Source organism: Leptinotarsa decemlineata, unplaced genomic scaffold (genome assembly GCF_025532065.1).
Source record: "Leptinotarsa decemlineata unplaced genomic scaffold, Ldec_3_MD MMD2_tig00001064_RagTag_RagTag, whole genome shotgun sequence".
Lineage (NCBI taxonomy): Eukaryota > Metazoa > Arthropoda > Insecta > Coleoptera > Chrysomelidae > Leptinotarsa > Leptinotarsa decemlineata.
In genome coordinates this window covers 8,117,585-8,134,405 of record NW_027412558.1, presented here as the reverse complement: position 1 = coordinate 8,134,405, position 16,821 = coordinate 8,117,585, and the positions used below count along the sequence as shown (strand labels likewise).

At 36.9% G+C, this 16,821-nt stretch overlaps 1 protein-coding gene and 1 long non-coding RNA gene across 6 annotated transcripts in view; both read right to left on the bottom strand.

Moving 5' to 3' along the window:
- Window positions 1-16,821, bottom strand: part of LOC111502532 (Death-associated protein kinase related) — a 361,534-nt gene that overhangs the window by 85,730 nt on the left and 258,983 nt on the right. Inside the window, exon 1 of one of the 4 annotated variants that reach the window (XM_074175623.1) lies at window positions 2,035-2,105. The exons of the other annotated variants lie outside the window; for them this stretch is intronic. Coding sequence (XP_074031724.1) covers window positions 2,035-2,090 — 56 coding nt within the window. The 5' untranslated portion in view covers window positions 2,091-2,105. Of the gene's footprint in view, window positions 1-2,034; window positions 2,106-16,821 lie in introns of those variants that run through there. 4 annotated transcript variants of the gene reach the window in all.
- LOC141482418 (uncharacterized) lies at window positions 358-984 on the bottom strand. 2 transcript variants are annotated; one of them, XR_012465521.1, is made up of 2 exons: window positions 851-984; window positions 358-688 (listed from the first exon to the last, which is right to left on the bottom strand). It is a non-coding gene; the product is annotated as an uncharacterized lncRNA (long non-coding RNA). The 2 variants fall into 2 exon arrangements; XR_012465520.1 differs by having other exon boundaries at window positions 764-894.

The following is a 16,821-nucleotide window of genomic DNA, read 5'->3' as shown; positions in this document are numbered from 1 at the left end:
CCCTTTAAAAATTAAAAGCCAACATTTGAAATATCATTTTGAATACTTTTCGAAGTGAATTTGAAAAACTAATGAATTAAACCCAACTTTATTTTGTTCAAACTTGCATTTGCTGTAATAACCCAAATTGAGGAACATTCCCCATTATCATCATAATCAGTAAATTTTAACCCTTAAACAGTAAAATAGTAGCTCGAGCAATAGTAACACGGTGCTTCTGCATGATAATACAGTTATAGTTGCCAGTATCTGATGAAACTACCGTGTAGCAAAACGTGTTTTAAATAAAAAATATTGGAAAAATTCTATAATTATTATCATGGACAACAGAGAACGAAAAAGAAGCTAAACGAATACGCCTTTCAAAGGATTGTAATACAAATATTGATAAGAAGTGTAACAACAATTTGTTTTTCACTTTCAGGTTAGGGTTTTAATTTTTTGAATTCGAAACATTTTGAATTGATGATGTACAGCAGAAGTCCTGAGCAAATTACTTCCAGTCAATGTACAATAAATGTTATTGCAAAAAATTAAAGTTAATTAGAATATTTGACTGTTTTATTTTATGAATGAATGTTATTTCCCATCGGGTCATTTTCCTTGTGTTCGACAAACCACAAATCACTGGATGCATTCCAAATGCAGCTCGATGTGTGGTCGGAAATATAACTTGTTCAGCTAACAACTAAAACATAACGACATGCTCAAACTAATACGGTCTCTCTCGACAAAGTGTGTCCTAATTTATTAAATAAAATACCCGCATCCAAATCGGTAGTAGCCGGCCATATTTAGAAGGGAAATATGCACTTGCGCGCTCCACTAATTGGTTGCTTTTTAAACTTACAAGTCTCTATATGGCAACCTAATGTAATTGTTGTGGGATTGTCCGATTCAGGCTTCGTTAGTTCCGGGCAACGAGATTTAAAAAAGTGCATGAATAAGTCGACCATATTTCATCGATGCATCATTGAATTTAACGCCGAGTCACAAAGCAACTTGGATTTCATTGTTTTGTGTGAAGTATCTTCAGAAATATACCGAATTGTCAATTCAAACTTGAATAAGAAAACCAGCAAGTAAATTATTGTTGAACCATTTGCAAATAAAGGCGTGGTACGTATTCGATACGTGTTAATAGAATCTGTATATATAATTTTTGATTTTCAATGACGTTTATACAGCTTGTCAAAACTAGGAAGAGACTTAAGAATTCTATCTCTCTCTCTGTCTCTCTGTCACACAATATCCTAACGAACGCGTATCTTAGGCGACTTTCAAGTCACTTCCTAGATTTGACAGCTAAACGTTAAAATACTTTCCATGTGAAAATTTCATAGCAATTTCAATTCTTTATTGGAACCAACTAGTACCAAAGTAATAGCAAATTACTGCAACAGGTCTGGGAACGGATTTGATTATATCTTATCTTGGAAGGTTGTATTATGGAAAATAAATGAAATTTCGATGAATTTTCATTTGAAATATGTAGACGATGGATTTGAACGTGGAACTAACTTACCCAAACCAACGAATAATTGTGTGGTTCAGTACCAACATGTAAGAATATATTTGAAAAATAGTGTTTGTATTTATTGTATTTATTTTCTTAGACTCTGGTTCTTTTTTACAGATACAACAATTGTTGTGTCTACAGAGAACACGGTTATATGCTGTTCAAATAATAAATCAGACAAATCATTTCTGAAGTTGAGAACTCACAGAAGCCCTAGAACAGAACCTTGAGACACTTCTTGAGTTATCTCTTTGAAAATCTATCCATGCTAGTTGAAAAACAAGAATGGTAGAAGAAATAGAGTTGAGTCACAATCAACTTGTTCTAATAACCCAGTGTCTAAATGAAATTCAATAAAAAAATTATGTCCTTCCTTACTAAAATATATTTTAATTATTATATCTGCATAGTTGTGTTTTCTGTTAATATTTGAAAGGCTCCACAACTGTTTATACTCTCTAGCCAAAATATCGATTCGGTATATATCTAAAAATATTTTACTGCCAAACACATACCGAATAATACATAGTGGGAAGGGTGTGAATTTCAGAGGACATCTTCCGCACCTCATAAATGTTTTGGATCTCGCACACTCCTCAATTCCTGAAATTAACACATGTACGAACAACTCGACCGATCTAATATAATGACACGAACATGTTGAGAGACATAGTTACGGTCGCGTGCCTCGAAAGGAGGCCAGATACGGAAGGTTGCATTACAGGCCGGAGCATATACGATTTCAATACCACAAACAAAAGTAGAAAGAAGTGGATTGGGAATCAAATTGATTATTTTAGCGATCTGGAAAAACACTAGAAGGGAAAACGTTGCAAAAAATATTGTTCAAGAACCTCAAGAAATGGGCCTGGAAGGATAACCTTTGTCATGTTGAAAATTCAGCCGTAGAACGGTGAAATTATATTAATACTTAATCTCCAATCATCAGAACATCTTTTCGAATAGAGTGGTTTGACAGAAGTCAAAGACAAAGTCTTGATATTTCATTTAACCCTTCCCTGCGCTGAGGTAGATCAAAGTATTGAAAATACCATCCAGGCAGGCTATGATGAAATCCCCCAATTTGCGACTTGAGAAAAGCAAAGATCTACTACTTTCATAAGTCATATCTGCAGGAGTGAATTGGTCCCTGTGTATTCGATGTGGGTCTTCAGCTGAACGGGTTATCTAACTCGATAAAAGACGAGATCAGTTCAGTGCCGAACGGCAAGCATGTTTATCATGCTTGCTCGTGCAGCTGCCTCGAGAAATGCTCCAATTCTGGCTCTCTCATTTCCATGAACTATGTAGAGAAAAGAGAAAAAAGTTCACGACTTCTCTATTGTCGGGGAAACTATACACTACACTAAGATCGGAACGGCAACAACATAGCAGCAACTCTCTTCTTTCTTTGGCAGTTCCAATGACCATTTCTGTCGGAGTTTGTTCTGATAGAGCGGCGTATTGAATTCTTCAGAGAAAAGAAATCCATTCATGAGGAAAAAGTTTACGACTTCTCTATTGGGGGGAAACTATACACCACACTAAGATCAGAACGGAAACAACATAGCAGCATTTTTTTTAAAGCAAGAACCGCATCAACCACAGAGGGTTATTAGCGGGGTACATTGCAAGTTATAATAGATATATACACACACATATATAGATAAATATACGAACTTCATATTTGATTGTATACATTAATTTTCTTTATAAATTTTATATTTTTCTCCGCATTGTTTATGTTCTCACTGATGTTCATTAGTTTTCGTTCTTCATTGTAGCAACAACATAGCAGCATCTCTCTTCTTTCTTTGGCAGTTCCAATGACCAGTTCTGTCGGAGTTTGTTGTGATAGAGCAGCGTAGGGAATTCTTTATTGAGTTTATCTTTTGTGGGTGGAGTTGTTCCATCTTGAGGTAAGTATAGATTGCCTCTTCGGTACCTTGGTTGTATAAGATGCTTCCATCTGCATTCACTGCATTTCTCCTCCGTTACCCGTACATATTGTCTATGTCGATTCCCAGAAGACTTAAAGCATGCGTGTACTATTCCACCATGTCTGATGGATATTCTTTCTTCTCTAGAAGCATAAAGTTTGAAGACATATAGTACATACAAAAACATGTACCAGACCACATGTTTGGTGAAGCGAGTCTTACAGAAAGGTATCAGCTGTTCAAGGCTCTCACCTTTTGGCCGGGTACCACAAGACCTCTGAGCAAAAACTAGATTTCCACTGATTTAATGTAGGTTGCACCTCAGTTTTGTCATGAGAGAAAGCATGTTTAAAAATATGACAGTTGACGGAATGATGATACCAAAAGTCGATATATCTATATTTATTTAGTAGGGACTTATTTAAAATATTAATGGTCATTTTTCTTCCATGTCACTTCAGAGTTGTGGTCAAAGGTTTTCTCTAGTATCGAGACTAACATCTGCAAGCTCAGAATAAATAAAATTTGCAGAATATGTATGAAATAGATATTTCGCGTTTTCTTTGAATAATACACTGAATGGCTTCAAAACACCGTCCTCTCTACAAAGTCTAGCAAACGAGGTAAATCGAAAATGTTCCTATAATACCGATTGAGACATGGAAGACCATTTAGATGTACTTCATTTCGAAGAAGTTGTTATCTATACAGACATTTGTATTAAACATTGAACATCGGCCACATTCTTACCACGCAACCAGCTACCATGAAATTCAATTTCTCTTACACTTCACCGTACTCGCTACGTATTCAACGATCAATTATCGACGATTACAATTTCGAAAAGTCATCCAGGAAACCAATTCCTAAAACAAATAACGTTGTCCGAAGATAATTCCCGACAACCACCGAGCGCATGATAAGCCGTCCCAATTGACGTCCAGACAGATAAGGAAGTAGTCTACAAGGTTCCAGATGGAAAAAAGGAAAACATCCATCGACGGAGATAACGTTTCGTAGTCGGCAGACTATTAATAACGACGAAGAGCGCGATTCATCTCAACCGTCAGTTGAATATGCCTTCATTAAGGGATTTACACTGCAGATTAACCGAAGGCATTAGAGCTGACGTGCCGCAAATTGGCTTTGTTTACACTAGCCACGAACGATCAATTTGTGATCGATGGCGATTCATATCGGGATTGAGTAACGAGTATGCGGATTTTTGATGAAAACCATCGGGAGCGTTGACATCGACTGAATCCATTAACGGAGCAATGACTTCGGCCGACAGGAGCAAAATCTCACATCTAACAACTACCAAGTAACATAATACCATCCAGTATTTCTGTTGCTCGAAAATTCATTTTGAAAGAGTCTAAAGTAGAATTCTGGAACAGCTGAAAAAGTTCATTCTTTCGATCACCCTCCCTAAATTTGGACCAATCAACCGGCAACTGAGATTTCTAGGCTCGTCAAATTATTATCAACACCGAATGTTATGGAGAAAGCTACACATCGAAATACCCTTAAATATTCGAAATTCTCTAAAATGTTATCATTAGAATGGTTTCCACAAACAAATATCGAGAGCTCCTTCCGTAAGTCATCTATCCTTGTAACAATGCATTTGGAAAACGGAGAATCTCGAACTGTTCCAATTTTTTTTCCTCCACTCACAAGCGATTTGGGTGAAATTGGTGACACATGTGAGTCGTAGAGGAAATTCGATAATATCATTCAATTTCCCTCTAAATCTTTCCATTGGAGAGAATATTTTTAAATGAATTGCTAAAATATGGAAAAACTTGTGGATTGATAGGGACTTTTGCATTTTTTCCTTTCCTTGCATTTCGAACACGTAGATTTTTCATTTCCATCCAAAGTTTCTTCTCTTGTAAACGATATGAGCATTGCCACAAACTCAATTGGTCGGTTCTTTGTGGTATGGAGAGAGACAAATCCCAGAAAGGATCAAAGATGTCCACAGTGTTCACAGTGTGTGCCTTTCATCGTGGATTTCAATTGACCAACGAAATTATCTACAATCTTAGAGTTATGCATCCTCAAATATGTGAGCCATGACTCTTGTGCATTTCCGCTGTTGCTCAATTTTTCGTCGATCTTCGTTAAAATTGGTTTAGGTTTCTCAATAATTATATTAACGTCTTTATGTGAACCTTCTGAAAGATAACGAAGAATCTCTTGGGCGTCTTTATGGGCATCACTTATGAATCGAGGAACGAAACTTTGAATCTGATTTTTTAAGGAGACTGTATTTACTACTCAAATTAATTTTCTGACCACAATTCCTTGATGACTTCTGCAAACGCTTTCATTGAAGCACCCTCCATCCTAGAAATACTAGCATTGATATCTTTCCTGAATTCACCCTTCTTCAAATATTCCAATAACAATCTCACGTTTGATAAACATTGGATTACGCTGTTCATGAAACAAGTGTTGCCAATATTTTTCAACTCATTTAGCCCAAGGGTTTTTACTGAAGAATGTATTACTGAACAATTCGAAAGAGTACCAAAAAAAACGAAGCCGCATTTTCTCTTTGGATGGCTATACTAATTTTTTGAATAAGAAAAGATGTGGCTCTTGACTCGTGGGTTTCATTGGTTACCTTTTCCCAATTTCATTGATGAAAGATAAGGCTTCAGAGCGAAAAACACCAAAAGTTTAAACAGCTATTGGGCGAAAGATATAATCATTTCCCAAATTCTGATATTTCCCTAGTTTGGAACTTTCTCCTAAAGAGGCAGCTGCACCGGCTTTCGCAGAAGCAGCAGGAATATGGCAAGTTGCTAATGTATCCACACAAGTATAGTCCCGAACAACAAATTTACCGTTTTTCCAACATTGTCATACTACCCGACGGATTTCCGTCGTCCCGGCTTGTGCCTATGGGTTCTAAAATCGCAGGATTTTAGATTTTTGATCTAGAATGGAGGTTCACAACACCAAACAATTTTTGTTGATGACTTCCCAGTTTTTTCTAACATCGTTTCTTTCTCACCTTTCTTGACTATTGTTACGTTTTTCCCGTGGGTTTCACAATAAAAGACTAAACTCTATAATAATATGATAATCAAACTTAACTATATTTCACTGCTACACTGATAATACAACCAAACACTTTAACTAAAACTTCTATATTCAAATATTCAAACTAATATTCAAATGTCTATCGCTCTATTTGAATTCACTCCGCACCGCACTGTCACTTGACTTGACTTCTGCCGATATACGTGTTGCTTAGTGTTTATATACCAGTGGAAGTTAGAAAGCCGGTAAAATTGTTTTCGAAGCGACGCGACAACTAGAACATTCGCGAAGCACCAGTCGAGTTGGTGAGACCTTGGCTACGTCACAATGGAACAGTGGCGGCCGTCGTTATTTTATTTCAGGGGATGATTCACAATACCATTATTGCTAGTATTTCCCGGTTATCCATAGTGTTTGCAACTCTTTTTTCGTTGGATGCTCTAAATAATTCATCACCTCGACCAGAATTTCTCATTTTGAAAAAGTGATGATGTTTCAGAGGGTGTGAACTTTCTTCACAGGATATAACTGTAGGATTTCATGTCTGACGGTTCGTCTACAACTGCGGTAGACATTATTGAAGGCAATGAAGCAACGAAATATTCTGGTTGTTCTCAAAGGCGATACTACAGTATTGATTTAGGTCTGCGGTTGATGATTTGATAATCAAAAATAATAGCTCTTTGTTGACTCGTTTGTCATTACTGAATGTCTATATTACTGGCACTCATTTTTTACACATGAGGTCGCCATCAAGATCTCGTTCACTGAAGCATAATTACATACTTGATATTAGGTTGAAGATTTGTAGCTTCACGTAACTAACATTGTTTGAATGTTACACAAAAGTATTATTCGGTTTTAGGTAGTGTTTCATAGTGTTTCATTCAACTGACTAATTTAAAACTTTGTTTAGGTTTTGTTGTTTTTACTTTCATTCCAGTGAATGTCATTCATAAGCCTTTAGCGACTCTGGAGAGAAACATTACATAATAATTTGTTTTACTGAAAAAATTGTACCAACATGTCTTTCCCGCGATATATTACCAATCAAAACATGCTGGGCCCTAAGAAGAAGAAATGAAGCAAGTATTCGAGTACAATATTTCTACAATGATACTGATAATAATCAGATATCGTACTGTCCATACTTATTCGTATTTGAGAGACATGGAGTTCGAGGTTTTTGTACTGAAACGTTTCTATACTGTGATCATAAAATGAACCAAACTTTATGCATTTTGATATAGAATATTATGATAAAAATAGTATATTCTACTCAAAACAATTCTGTTCAACCAACCGACTATTCAGACTTCATCTAAATATTGTAGGATACATGTGTTCGAGATAAATCTACAAGTTATCACTCTGTATGTGTATCGCATCGATACTTAAAATGTCCAACAATTTACTTCAAAGGCTTTATAGCAGCCTTCCAAGTGTGTGAAAGGATTTTTGGATCGAATGACTCCATTCATTTGTCCGTATAGGATTACCAGGTCGTTGGTATAGATTTACATGCCGTGAAAGATAATTTGTGCCCAATCTTTTTCAATTGGATCTATCCGGTACTAGGTTGACTTTCTTTCATTTCCTGAATCCAAGATATATTTTTATTTTTGTTCTAATTATCGATAAGGTTTTTTCATTTATTTCAATAATTGAAGTTATTTAGTAGTTCACAGAAAGTGCATTTCTTTAATGCCTCCATTTTATTTTTTGAACGGGTCAACTCAAAAAATAGAAATTTGGGAGTATGCAATTAATGCATGAATACTTTATTTTGAAGTAGAATTGACAAATGAAATTTTCAAGATGGCGCCTGGGCGCCTGGGGGGTCTTGTGATACATCTTTTTGAAGCTCCTGACAAATGCTTCACAACCCTAGAATATAATGTCAATATCTTCAACTACCACAAAATGGCGGAACTTTTAATGATTTCCTGAAGACAAACACATTAATTAATGAATCGAAGAGGTTTTGTATTAAAGTGTATAATTTTTAAAATTCTTGCAAAGCGCTTTCGACTTTCGTCATCATCAGTGATGATGTGTGATGTATAATTTTTAAAATTCTTGCAAAGCGCTTTCGACTTTCGTCATCATCAGTGATGATGAAAGAATTTTGCAAGAATTTTAAAAATTATACACTTTAATACAAATGATGACGAAAGTCGAAAGCGCTTTGCAAGAATTTTAAAAATTATACACTTTAATACAAAACCTCTTCGATTCATTAATTCAAATAAGTGTATTCAGCTTTTCCAAATCTTTTCAAACACATTAATAACGATATTTCTAGAAATATTCCTATTTATCTGCCATATGGCAATTCCAACAACTCGATAAGGTTTGTTAAGTTATTTTTTGTTTATGAAAACGACAAAAAATTACAGTAGAACAATGAACAATTTTTCTAAACTCTTTCATCGGTGCTCAGTTGACCTATTACCATTACCAGTATAATTATCTAGTGATGAGTTGTATCCCCGTTTGTCATCGATTTTCACAAAATACACTTTTGATGTACATGTTTCAGTTTCATACTTTGATCTCTACAAGGAGATGACTTTTAAAAATGTTTCAGATACCGTTCTGTATGATTTATTCGACATTTGTTCCTTCTTACCATGGGAATATATAAAAAAAAGAAACCAAATTACGCACTTGTTGATCCTTGACAAACATACTTAATAGCACGTTTTTATCAACCCAACTTGCTCGACTGACATGTAGAGCATCTGTTGGAATGATAAAGAATGGCGAAAACAAGAAAATGACTAACGAGGTCGATGAATTGAAAAAACAAACAAGATGTGTACTGAGTTATTTCGCTGGCTTTTTTAATGTCAATGAATAAGCCAGTCACTAAACAAAAGATGGGAATACCTTGGCCTAAAAGTTGATTTACACTATTGATTTGCACTATGATTTGCACTATATTTTTTTGCCATTTTCATTATTGAACTTATTGGTTGAATAACAAAAAATAGTAATTTTACGACCCATAGATAACACGTCGTTACAGTAGTAGTGACGAATTTTGGGAGTTTAAAAAGGTGTTTTTCCGGTTACTAGCTCCCGAACGACAATCCTCAGAAGTTGAAACATGTTCGAGGTGAGTTTTAACGAGGTCTTACCTTTCAACATGTGATTTCCAGTACGGGTCGGACGATACCTACGCAGTGAACATCGTTCGTCATACAATTGGGACCGAAGCAACATTCACAAATTAATCACAACATTAACCAATTATGTTGATATTTTAGTTTTCAAATTTGAAACTTCTACATTTTCCTCCAATTTTTTTCCAACCTTTTCTTTATCAACTGCGTCCTGGCTTCAATAATACGATTTTCAGTATTAGTTTTCCTATAGTATTTTGCTAATATTTCTACTATAATTTCTTGTCTGAATTTTTTTTAATCCGACTGACAACTTTTGATTTTCAGATTTAAACCAGTAATTATTTGAATTTCATGAATTTCTTGATTTCTATGGAGTAAATTTTTGCTTGAGAAAGCTATTGCATAGAGAAACACGTGTCGTAATTTTGTAAACATTTTTATAGAAAAAATCAAAATAAATATTATTATTCGGGAAAGAAATGTTTTGGCTTTCTACTTCTCTATCTTTATACAAAAAAATGTGGGAATCTTCCAAAGGAAGAAAGCAATCAATTTCGAAAAATTAACTCTATACAAAGATGTGTGCATCATGCAAAGAAAGACACAAACTGGCCGCCGCCACTGGTAACCATAAACCAAACGTAACGTAGCTTAGAGTTCGGGAATGTACGATGATTCCCCGCCACTCTAAAAGCACCGAAAATAATAATTCCGATGTCGATAGAACTTCGGCGAAATTTCTACGATGTTCGATTACGATATTTAAACGCTAGCGGCGGGCATATCGACACAGTCAAGTGTACGTTACAGTGCGGTACGCAAAGTGATCTAGTAAAGCGATAGACATTCAAATAATAGTTGAAGTTTTAGTTGAAGTGTTTGGTGTATTTGAAGTGAAATAAAGTTAGGTTTGATTATTCAGTGTAGTCAATTATTGATCAACCCACGGGTAAAAACGTAACAGTATTTTTTGTATTATTCAGTGTTCATAAGAAAGAAGTTGTTTCTAACTCAATGTTTATATTAAAGTAGTTGTTTCGAGAGAGTTTTTTTCTGCAGTGTGTGTATCTATATGTAGTTAATTTTTTAAAATTGATAGAAAGCGAATACATTTCTTTCCCTAAAATTAATCTCTCCTGAAAATATACCCCTTTCATTTCAAATGTCATTAGTTTTGAAATGGATTCCCATCAAGTATCGGCCAGTTCTATTAAATCAAGTAAATTCTGGCAATTTGTTCTACTTCGTGAATATTGTGAAATCAATTTTTGTTACCAGAATTTTTTATTCGTTAAATTTTGAAAAATATTATAAAAAATTGTTAAAACATATAATTAAATATTCTATTTTTCAATTAATTGCTCTTCGATATAATTTTTTTGAGGACACAACACAAGCACTACGGGAAAATCCTCTCAGAGCGGTGCCTGTGCGAAAGTAGCGATTCACATTAGATTTGAATCGCTAGAGATCAAATCCATTTGGGAAAACGTTCTCAGGAAGTTTATTCCACATGAACACAGTTCTCCAGATGAAAGAGTTCTTAAACAGTGAAGTTCGAGGTGTACTGAGTTGAACCTCAAAACGATGAGCAGCCACAGTCCGTCGAGTATTTCTGATATGTACCGCTCTTGGTGGAATCAATGTGCCAAATCACTTGAACACCTCTCTTGAAAGTATCTATAGAAGAGAGAAAAATCTCCAATCTTTCTTCGATATCATTGTGTAAAACCGATTCCAAATCCGTCAAAGGTAAATAAATTTAGTGGAAAGTATGAAAAATGCCACTAAAACTGTTTCCAATTTCAAAAAGCCTTCAATCGAGAATTTCTAGCATTCTTCCACCTACTGAAAGCAAAAGCAAGAGCTAGTCATCACCTCTTCCCCAATTAGACAAAAGGCGTCGCCGCAATCAACAGCTCGAAACAACTTAATTATAGGAAACAGATTTTCACACCTTTCCGTAGGACACAGTTATAATTTCGAAATGTGCGTCACGCAAAACAAGAGGTAAACGACTTGCAAACCCGTAAAAATGTTAATTCGAACGATGGGCGAAAATTAATGACAGGCACGCCTCATTTTCAACTTTTCCAAATTGACAACTTCATCTATCATTGAAAATTACAGCGTAACGACTCGCGAACTTTCCAATTTGCCAATTGACTTATCCGTTATTAATTCGCCTACGATAATGTACGACGAAAAAAAATAACGTACCTACGTGGGTTTTTTAATGCGGCTCGTGTGTGTAATTGTAGATGTTAATCACTAAATAGGATTAGGCACGGTACGCGTATTCGAAAGTAATGCGCATTTCGATTGGAATGGTAAATTTCAGAAAGTGATTAAATCGATGGAGACTGCTTCAACGTACCTTGGGAGCTGTCTGACTTGTCAATTTAGTCCAAGTCTCCAGAAAACACTGCAGCCTCTTGGGCTTTATGCGTTTATTCTCCCATCTTCCCATGACACCCATTCCATCAGTCTCGTTCCCTGTACTAGTTTGTACAAGTTCCGTATTGGATATTCGTCATATTCTTCTGGGCGTAATTTTGTACGTCCATATATTGCCTGCCTCCTGTGATTCAGTGCCTCACATTCGCAGAAGATGTGTAGAGCTATTTCTATCCCTTCGTTGCATAATCTGCAGCTGAGGTCTCCGTTGTACAGCCCCATTTTATTCAGATGTCCTCTAAGCGGACAATGACCGGTTAGTAACCCTGTAATCATTCTGAGCCGATCCCTACTATATTGAAGTAGTTCTTCGGTTCTTTTCTCGGACGGTTCCCTAACGAAGGTTGTACTGTGTTTGTTGCCAGGTACTTTTGTCCAGTACTCTGTGTGCTTCTTATTGGTCCATGTCCTTATCTGGTTTCGTACCAATGATTTTGGTACCCCCATAGCTGGTTCAGGACCTATATATGAAGTTGATGATCCGCGTCTAGCGCATTCATCAGTTTTATCATAACCTGTCATTCCTGAATGCCCTGGCACCCAGTACAAAGTTAATTTGTTCCTGTTTGCAAGTTCATTCAGTTCTTCACGACATTCCCAGACCAGTTTGGATGTCACCTTCAGGTTTGTCAGAGCCTCTAGTGCGCTCTTGCTATCTGTAAAAATATTGATCCGCTCATTTCGTTGAGGTCTCAATTTAATAAGCCTTGCACACTGCAAGATAGCATACACTTCCGCCTGAAAGACGGATGTGTATAGTCCTAGCGGATAGCTGTAATTTAGATTTCTATCCGCTCGGTATATTCCAGCTCCCGTTCCATGTTTGGTCTTCGATCCATCTGTATACCAAGTGTTTTTTCCAAACATGTTTTCGGGATGACTAATGATCTTCCATTCTTCACCGCTTATGATTTCGGCCGTGAAGTTCGTGTTGAAAGTGTACTTCGGTGTCATGTGGTCCGTGCACATATTCAATATGTGCTCCTCCACTTGTTCCGAAATTTCTGTTCGGTCCGATCTTTTGTAGTTCGGTGAGTTTTCCAATCTGAATTGGCACATCCTGGCCTCCCCCATTATCACAAAGTGTGAAGGAGGTAGATTCAGGAGTGTCTCCAATGCAGCTGTTGGGGTAGTTCTCATTGCTATCGTCATTCCCAAACATGGAAGTCTTTGCACCTTGCCTAGTTTGTTGATGGCGGTCGCCTGCTTCATCTTTGGCCACCAGACCAGAGATGCGTATGTTATTATGGGTTTATTCTAGCTTAAAAATACTATCTTCGAAATTTAATAATAATAATAATAATATAGACAAAATTACAGCACTACAATATAGACAAAAATCTCAATACATTATTAAGGTACGAAGAGTTTGGTAAAATAAACATAGGGAACCTCAAAAAAGCTCGAGAAAGCTTGTCTTTGAGGAGTTTCAGTTTAACATTTGCAATGATTTTAAAAGGATTTGAATCATTTTGAATGTACCATACTGTATTATATAATGAATTGCTTCGAAAACATAATTGTTGTTGTTTCTGTGATAAGGGTTTGATAAAAAACGAGCCCTCATTTGAATTCCTAAAAACCATCATTAGTTTTTTTTTTCTATAGTTAGAACTGCCAATTGCCTTTGCTTGTGTTATGTTATCAATGTTGATGTATCGAAATGAATATAACTTCTGAAGTTTCGTGGTGGCCGTGGTAGTGGACGGACGTGCCGATAACGTCTGTCCACAAAGAAGGTACGCGAATGCCACGTGCTATCGCGGGGCTTCTATTTATGTTGTGATTGTCTATTGTGCAAAGTCATCAATATGTTAAAGTTTATGTGAAAGTTTAGACAGAAATGTGAAGTGAAGACACCCTTTATTCACGCCGGTATCCAAGCCGGGGAGGGATTCGGATAACCACGTAAAGAGGGCCATGTATGTGAATTTATAAACCCGAAGGTCTCCAGAAGAGGAGGCGATTCAAAAAATATATGTGGAAAAAATCAAAAGGTCTTCCAAGCAGAAGCCGACAATAAAAAAGTTGAATTGTTTTCGTCGTAAAAAAGTTCGACAAAAAAGTTTCGACGAAGCTCCTGTCATCTTTGATAGGAGGAGCCTGGACAAATGCACCCGAATGGGAAGCAACATCCAACAAAATTGAAGATAGATGTAGAATACAACTTCTGTTTTTTCGGCAAGAAATGTGGAGGGTTTGGAAAATGGCCGCAGTCAGCGCTAAACTGCAAGACATCTTGGTATATATCTCTCGAATGTGCAACGAGTATGGCGGCGGTATCACGAAACTGGTCTGCTAACTCGGAAGACCTGGTTCAGGGCAAGATAGAATGACCGCTTTCTTGTATCTAGTTCCTTGAGAAACCGAACAGTTACGGCAGTTTACCTTCGAAGACATGGAACATAAGTTGTGAACATAAGTGACTGGACAGTTGGGAGGCGACTCCGTGCTGCTGGGCTATCATCTCGAACTAGAGTTACTGGACCGCCGCTTTCCCGTTATCACCAGATTGAAAGGTTGAATTTTCACTTGACTTGAACAGTAGCGGATTGGAGGCTGTACAAGTATGGAGACGACCTGGCGAGAGCTATGCTCAAGCGTGTATTGCCGAGCGACTTCCATTTGGTGGCGTATCAGGAAAGCACGGAGTTAGTCTTTATCAAGAATGGGACATTGAATTCGCATAGGTACCTGATGCAACTTTTATGCATGATCATTGCACGTCCCCACACTGATCGTATCGTTTCTCAGTATTTCAACGAGGTTCAACTCACGCGATTCGTTTGGCCTGCGCACAGTTTGGATTCAAATTTAATTGAACATGTTTGGGATGAGCTTAAGAAACGTTTACGAAGACATTTGCCGGCTCCCAGAAATTCTAGAGAGCTACGTGACATACTGGTACAAGGATAAAAAAATCAAAGCATGCCTCATCGTTTGCAAGCTGTTATCACTGCAAGAGGAGAAAACACTCGTGACTGAAGCATGATCAATGTTATTCCATAAAACCTCGAAACTAGTTTAAAATATATTACTATACTAGCTAAGAAACAACTCTGCTGCTGTTCCTAATGTACAGGACCTGACTGATCTTGAAATTTCTAAACTAGGAATATCAATTGTTACAATATTACAACATTCAACATTCAATTAACCATAATTGCTGTTCGAGATATCTCAACGATTCAACACCAACAGTCCATTGACACATCCTGTTTGCGGTAAATTATCTCTGTGTTCTTCAACGCACATGGGTGAGTTGGAACGCGTTTGTCCTACATTTCCATTGGCCGCCATTCGACGAATGTCTTTAACACACGAGATTTCACATCTAGTATCGATGCATCAAACACGTTTTCCATAACGTTGGCGACTGTTATGAGAAATCGGACACCGCGACCTCGAAGAATGTGCAAGTTTACGGCGTCTATTTACTGTCACTGTTAGGTCGGAAGAAGTTGGAGCACTCGCCGTTTAGCCACCCACGTAGCTATCATATCTATATGCATCTAGAGTGCTGATAGGTACACCGGAATGGCAGATATTATGTTTCAGCGCACAAGCTGGATGAAAAACTTGCCTTCCGCCAACTTTCCTGCCTACTATAAGAATGAGGAAGTAATAACTACTGATATATTGTGAGATTTATGCATTAGAAAAATTATGCTCCATCACAAATGATTAGTCAAAACGATTGTTTCGAATATTTTTTATAATATTGATAATTCCCCGTTGTGAGGAACGAGAAGGGCCGAATATATCGGAACTATTCATTCCCCGCCCTCAGGCTCAGACAAGCTGATGAGCCTGATGTTGTTCTCCTCGACCATCATCGCAAGGCGAGACGAATATCTTCCGAAAAGGAAGGAAAAACGAGACACATTTTTCTCTTCGAACTCAACAGACTCCATCTAGAACACTCTGTCAAGATGGTTGTTTTCATTATTGGAGTCCTTGCCGCACTAAGGCAAAAATCTTAGCGGGACAAATGCAGAAGACTGTCGCTCTTGGCTCACTGCGCTTGCTTAGGGCACATGATTTTTGGACCCAAGGATCACTTACGCCACGGTGTAGGGAGTGGTTATTGGTTGATAACGCTGGTGCGCCCTCCTGAATATAATGGGGTTTTTCTGCTCGCCCAAAAGCAACGTGTGTTCCAAACTACTAATAACAATATAATCGAATTGACGTGTGTACATTTTAGAAGAGATCAGTTTTGGGAAACAAACCTTTTTGCTTTCACTTCTACATCTTTATATGAAAAATTGGGGGAACTTCTAGAGAAAGGAATTAAAATTCTGAATATATTATACGAATAGTTCAAAATTGGTATTTCATTCAAGTAAATTGGGGAGATGTGGAAAAATTATTCTTCAAACTTTGTGGAATGATGATGCGGTATGATGAATAAATCAACTCTTAGTTTATTTCTGTGAATCTGACACTGTCTATTAATTGAATTGTGGAGACATTAAGGAGCTAGTGTGTTCAAAAATCTAGGAATTGAATCTTATGCCTGATATTCAGTTTCCTCATATTTTTACAGAAATCTCATACAAACTTTTTGGGGACAGAATCTTTATATTCAAACAATGTGCGTGATATTTGTATAAGTAATGAAGTTTTGCGTGGATTTGTTTAATTTCGCTCATATTCATCAATATAACAGCAGTACATTAGATATATTCACGCAAAAACAATGACACCGACGTTG